This window comes from Sapajus apella, unplaced genomic scaffold (genome assembly GCF_009761245.1).
Source record: "Sapajus apella isolate SASKATOON/1434 unplaced genomic scaffold, GSC_monkey_1.0 scaffold59, whole genome shotgun sequence".
NCBI lineage: Eukaryota > Metazoa > Chordata > Mammalia > Primates > Cebidae > Sapajus > Sapajus apella.
Genome location: NW_022436999.1, coordinates 193,655 through 199,654, shown reverse-complemented (window position 1 = coordinate 199,654; position 6,000 = coordinate 193,655). Strand labels below are relative to the sequence as shown.

The 6,000-nt window shown below is 46.0% G+C and overlaps 1 protein-coding gene across 3 annotated transcripts in view; it reads right to left on the bottom strand.

Annotated features, from left to right (window-relative positions):
* ZFYVE1 (zinc finger FYVE-type containing 1) overlaps nt 1-6,000 on the bottom strand; it is a 70,008-nt gene that overhangs the window by 32,425 nt on the left and 31,583 nt on the right. For 2 of the 3 annotated variants that reach the window (XM_032245690.1, XM_032245689.1), the window contains exons 3-4: nt 5,262-5,766; nt 3,763-3,977 (exon numbers count right to left, since the gene is read on the bottom strand). In XM_032245690.1, the coding sequence (XP_032101581.1) occupies nt 3,763-3,977; nt 5,262-5,766 (720 nt within the window). Of the gene's footprint in view, nt 1-3,762; nt 3,978-5,261; nt 5,769-6,000 lie in introns of all 3 variants that reach the window. The other variant, XM_032245691.1, reaches the window with a different exon arrangement.

Sequence of the window (6,000 nt, the reverse complement as noted above, 5' to 3'; positions counted from 1 at the left end):
TTACAGGCTTGAGCCACCGCGCCCGGCCTTAATTTTTTTTTTTTTAAGATAGGGTTTCACCATGTTGGTCAGGCTGGTCTTGAACTTCTGACCTCAGGTGATCCACCCGCCTTGGTCTCCAAAGTGCTTGGATTACAGGCGTAAGCCACCACGCCCGGCCATGCCATGTCTAATTTAAAAATGTTAAAAATAAAAAAAATAAGCCGGGCGCGGTGGCTCACGCCTGTAATCCCAGCACTTTGGGAGGCCGAGGCGGGTGGATCACGAGGTCAAGAAATCGAGACCATCCTGGTCAACATGGTGAAACCCCGTCTCTACTAAAAATACAAAAAATTAGGTGGGCATGGTGGTGCGTGCCTGTAATCCCAGCTACTCAGGAGGCTGAGGCAGGAGAATTGCCTGAACCCAGGAGGCGGAGGTTGCGGTGAGCCGAGATCGCGCCATTGCACTCCAGCCTGGGTAACGAGAGCGAAACTCCGACTCAAAAGAAAAATAATAATAAAAAATACAAAAAATACAAAACCAATTTTTCAAAGATTTAGGTAAACTGCAACAACTGCACAATTTGCTGTAGAGAACCCAAATCATAAGCTTAAGCAGATTACTCCTTCCCAAAGACAAAAGAAGTCAATCCCTCATCTCGCTACAGCACAGCCCCTACAACTCAGAGGATAGAAAACATCAGGTCTCGGTGAAATTTGGGGGGTACCAGTTACCAAGAATCATCAGAATTCCAGCTGACCAGGTTCTTTTTTTTTGAGACAGAGTCTCAGTCTGTCACCCAAGCTGGAGTACAGTGTCGCAACCTTGGCTCACTGCAACAAACCTCTACCACCTAGGTTCAAGCAATTCTCCTGTCTCAGCCTCCCTAATAGCTGGTACTAAAAGCGCCTGCCGCCATGCCTGGCTAATTTTTGTATCTTTAGTAGAGAGAGATTTCACCATGTTGGCTAGGCTGGCCTTGAACTCCAAGCCTCACATGATCTGCCCACCTCCACCTCCCAAAGTGCTGGGATTACAGCCATGAGCCACCTCACCAAACAGACCATGTTCATTTTAATCACAGAAAGCTGTGAACAGAACTCCCGACCTTGGTGAATCTTCCCACCTCAGAAGAATACAGTGTAACTATTTTTCTCAAAGCCTGTAATAAATTGGCCTGAGGAAGGACATCCAAGACTCCTGAGAGGAAAAATCACTGAGCACTAAGTACAGATTACAGCGCTCAGTCTCCCTGATGGTTTGATTTAAAGTTTAATATGGGTTAGCTTCCAGAAAAGCAAAGGAGCTGCTACAATCCAGCCAGTAGCCTGTTTGCCTTATAATGCACAGTGATCAGATTTACAGCCTTTTGCCTGATTCAGCATCTTTTCAGAATGTTTGCATTATGTAAGTGTAATCTTCCACTTTGACTGCCTTTGTTTGAGCCACTACAAGGACATTATTAGCCAATACAATAAAGTGCACTTGAACTTCAAATTCTAACTAGAAACGCATGTATTTGATGAATTATTCAAATGTAATCATTTTTCATAGTTTTTCCTTAATATTATTCAAAATTAACATTCACTGAACATTTTTACTATATACCAAGTACTTTGCTATGCTTTCATTTAATCTTCACCTCTTTTTTTTTTTTAGATGGAGTCTCACTCCGTCGCCAGGCTGGAGTGCAGTGATGCAATCTCTACAACCTCCAACTCCCTAGTTCAAGTGATTCTGCTGCCTCAGCCTCCAAGATAATTTTATGCCACCACACCCAGATCATTTTTATATTTTTAGTAGAAACCAAGGTTTCGCCATGTTGGCCAGGATGATCTTGATCTCCTCACCTCATGATCCGCCCATCTCGGCCTCCCAAAGTGTTAGGATTACAGGCATGAGCCACTGCACCCAGCCAATCTCCACCTCTTTTTAGGAGGCCAAATCGCCTTTTCTTTGAGACATCACCTCCCTCTGTCTCCCAGGCTGGAGTGCAATGGTGTGATCTCGGCTCACTGCAACCTTCACCTCCCAGGTTCAAGCAATTCTCCTGCCTCAGCCTCCTGAGTAGCTGGGATTACAGGCATGTGCCACCATGCCCAGCTATTTTTTTTGTATTTTTAGTAGAAAGGGGGATTTCGCCATGTTGACGAGGATGGTCTCTAATTCCTGACCTTGTGATCCACCTGCCTTGGCCTCCCAAATTGCTGGAATTACAGACATGAGCCATGGTACCTGGCTGTAAATCTCGCTCTTAAAGAAAAAAAAACAGGCCCCAGTTTCAGAATCCTCCATGCGTAACAGTCTCTAGCTGAGAATAACAGGCGATTTTATTTGGTGAGAGGCAGTACAGCCTTCATGGTTATGAGAAGGAGCTCTACAGTAAACTGGCCAGGGTTTTTTTGAGGGCTGCTATCACTCAGTAACTGTGTATAACCAATTCATCTCTTGGTGTCTCAGTTTCCTCATCTGCAAATGAGGATGATAACAGGACTAACTAAGACCAGGCCCAGGACTATAATCTCAGCACTTTGGGAGGCTGAGGCAGGAGGATCACCTGAGGTCAGGAGTTCAACACCAGCCTGACCAACATGTAGAAACCCCGTCTCTACTAAAAATACAAAATTAGCTGGGCCTGGTGGCACATGTCTGTAACCCAGTTACTCGGGAGGCTAAGGCAGGAGAATCACTTGAACCCGGGAGGCAGAAGTTGCAATGAGCCAAGATCATGCCACTGCACTCCAGCCTGGGCAACAAGAGCAAAACTCCGTCTCAAAAAAACAAAAAACAAAAAAACACTACTTAACTCATGTAGTTGGTTTAAGGATTAAGTGAACTAATCCATACAGAGTCCTCTGAACTCTGGTATATAATAAATAGTATTGTGATTGTGTTTCTATTTTTGTGTTTTGTCCTGGTAATTTTCTACCTGTGGGGAAGTCCCATTCAGGTGCACCCCCCCCCCACCTCTCGCAACAGAGAGCTATTTCTTTCTGTTTCTTTTGCCTATTAAACCTCTGCTCCTAAACACCACCCCAAAAAAAATTTCTACCTGTGATACTAGTTTTCCACTTATAGTGCTAACAGAAAGTTTACTCTTTGAATAAATAAATTTAGATAACAAAAAACAGTGAATCAATGTAAAGAAAAGCATAAAGGGGGCCAGGCGCGGTGGCTCACGCCTGTAATACCAGCACTTTGGGAGGCCGAGGCGGGTGGATCACCAGGTCAAGAGATCGAGACCATCCCGGTCAACACAGTGAAACCCTGTCTCTACTAAAAATACGAAAAACTAGCTGGGCATGGTGGTGCGTGCCTGTAATCCCAGCTACTGAGGAGGCTGAGGCAGAATTGCCTGAACCCAGGAGGTGGAGGTTGCAGTGAGCGGAGACCGTGCCATTGCACTCCAGCCTGGGTAACAAGAGCGAAACTCTGTCTCAAAAAAAAGCAAAGCATAAAGGCTATCCCAATTAAGAGATTCAACATGACAACAACTCACCAGGGCCGGGCCACACCCACCAGAAATGAGTGTTTCCTCCTATTCTCTAAGAGCCTGATTTTCCTCCTGGCTGAGGACCTGGCATTTTTTAACTACCACTCATGAGTTTTCCATATTTGCACTGCTAGAAAGATGCAGATTCCATTCACCTGCTTCCACTTCTTATAACCTCTTTCCAGCCCACATTTCCAATCACCAGCACCACAAAAGCTGGAGAACTCAGTGTTCTCGCCACCCACTGGCACCCTGATGAGAAGCCCTTGGGGCACAAGCCAACTGACCTTCAGGGCCTTGAAGATGACTCCCGGGTGCCGGGGAGAACGGGTGGTGTTATTCTCTAGTAGCTGCTCCAAAGCACGCCGAAGCCCAGAAAAGTCCGTGGGAGGGTTGTAAGTCCTCGTTCCCTTGTAGTGAATGGAACTAAAGGCTTCAGGGAAGCGGCCCAGCTTCCGGAACCGGTCCTGGATGAGCTTCTCTGGCACCTCTGAGGGGCGATCTATACAAGCAGAAACAGGCACATGGGCAGGGAGTGACATTTAAAAAAAAAAAAGCAGGCAGAACGTGGTGGCTCACACCTATAATCCCAGCACTTTGGGAGGCCAAGGCAGGTGGATCATCTGAGGTCAGGAATTCAAGACCAGCCTGGCCAACATGGTGAAGCCTTGTCTCTACTAACAACACAAAACAAGTAGGTGGGTGTGGTGGAGCACGCCTGTGATCCTGATCTTACAGTCTTATAATCCGTATCCTCTTACTTTCTTTTCCATTGTTATGGATGAACTGTCCATGGTCCTAAGGCCAGCCCTTCCACTTATGCATCACTCCAACAGTTCCTGCTCTCTTACATCTGCATTCCCTCTCTAATGAATTATTCCCATCTGTACATAAATATCTGCAATACCACACATTTTAAATTTTTAAAAAGAAAAATCCCTTGAAAACATCAGCCTCCAGCTATAATTTCACTGTTCTTCTTTGCTTTATAGAAGTCTTTTTTTTTTTTTTTTTTTTTTGAGACGGAGTTTCGCTCTTGTTGCCCAGGCTGGAGTGCAATGGCGCGATCTCGGCTCACCGCAACCTCCGCCTCCTGGGTTCAGGCAACTCTCCTGCCTCAGCCTCCCGAGTAGCCGGGACTACAGGCACGCGCCACCATGCCCAGCTAATTTTTTGTATTTTTCGTAGAGACGGGGTTTCACCATGTTGACCAGGATGGTCTAGATCTCTTGACCTCGTGATCCACCCGCCTCGGCCTCCCAAAGTGCTGGGATTACAGGCGTGAGCCACCACGCCCAGCCAATATAGAAGTCTTTCGAAGAGTTGAATAAACTCACCACAGTAATTCTTCTCCTAATCTTATACATTTTTTTAGAGACAGGGCCTCACTATATTGCCCTGGCTGATCTCTAACTCTTGCGCTCAAGGGATTCTCCCACATGACCTCCCAGGCACTTGCCACTATACCTGGCTTCCTCATGTTTTCTCTTCATCACATTCTGATCAAGCTTTTGTTTTCACCACACACCATCTCAGGTCTTATCCAGATGCCTAAGGACTTATATATTGCCAAAACCAATTGGCAATTCTCAATCCTTATGCTAGTTGACCTATAAGCAAATTTTGACATGTTTCATCACTCCATCCTCCTTGAAACACTTTCTGTCTTCTCCGGACAGAAATCTATTTGGGCAATCCACTACCAATAAGTTGCTACTGCAGCCCAAATAGCTGCCTCCTTGTACCCATAAAGGTCAAGCTGTGACATCGTACCCGATCTACTCACCAGAGCCCAGTAGTTGAGTGTGCACAGTCTCATGGAAGATGATAACTGCAGGGCCCAGGGTGGATAATGGGACATCCAGGCCACAGCGTGCAGTGGTGGCCTTGAGCTCCTTGGTGAAGTGCTTCAGATAAGCTTCTGAGGCATCCCCAAGGAATTTGAAGAGGTCATTATGCAGCCGGTCCGCATGAGTTCGATAGATGACAAGGTCTGAAATGGCCAAGACCTTAAGCAGCAGCCGTGTTCTCTGGCTTAGATTCACGGTGGCCCCCAGGAGCCCTTCCGTATCGATCACTGCCACTTTGTGAACTGGGTCATAGGCTGCCCACACTCCCACAGTGCAGGACTCCTGGGTGGGGGAGGTTTTGAAGACTTCACGACCATAAAAGAAAGTGTGGTTGAGAGTGTGAGACTTCCCATCGCCAGTATTTCCAAAAATGGAAACCACCTTCAGATGCTGATCAGGTTTGCAGTCCAATTTTCTAATGAAGTCCTCTTCATTTGTTACCTTCAAAAAAAAAAAAAAGACTATGAAATATAGGAACTGTAAAAGCACTAGAGACACCTACAAGAACAAATGCTTCCCAGGGACAAGGACCTTGATTGAACTGTCAAGGAAAGGAAGTCCCCACCTACACCCTTAGCAAACAGCTCAAAGGATCCTCTGAAGCTTCAGTCAGGATAAGAACTTAGTGGCCATGAAAAGAGCTAAAACTATCAAAAGAAAAAAGAGCTGAAACTA